Genomic DNA, 221 nt, shown 5'->3' with positions numbered 1-221 from the left:
TTGGCAGCTCCATGGAAATCAGCTTACCCGAGGGATTCCCCAGCCTCTCCCACTGGCTCTACAATCAAACTGACACCGTGCTCCAGGGCTTAGTGAAACAAGGGGACCCTCAACAGGTCATTGAGTACTCTCTGGCCCTCATCACCATCTTAAATGAGGTAAAGCAGCACTCTCTGCCCAAGAGGGGCCTCCAGAAGGCCTTGCAATCGCCAGCAATGTTC

At 53.8% G+C, this 221-nt stretch overlaps 1 protein-coding gene across 1 annotated transcript in view; it reads left to right on the top strand.

Annotated features, from left to right (window-relative positions):
* The window catches only part of PKD1 (polycystic kidney disease 1 (autosomal dominant)), a gene marked incomplete at its 5' end in the record, with an annotated part of 53,493 nt that overhangs the window by 29,839 nt on the left and 23,433 nt on the right, over positions 1–221 (top strand). The window contains one exon of the mRNA XM_009576818.1: positions 8–158. Within this exon, the coding sequence (XP_009575113.1) occupies positions 8–158 (151 nt within the window). The remainder of the gene's footprint in view (positions 1–7; positions 159–221) is intronic.

This window comes from Fulmarus glacialis, unplaced genomic scaffold, assembly GCF_000690835.1.
Source record: "Fulmarus glacialis isolate BGI_N327 unplaced genomic scaffold, ASM69083v1 scaffold39684, whole genome shotgun sequence".
Taxonomy (NCBI): Eukaryota; Metazoa; Chordata; class Aves; order Procellariiformes; family Procellariidae; genus Fulmarus; species Fulmarus glacialis.
This window is presented reverse-complemented; position numbering and strand designations above follow the sequence as displayed.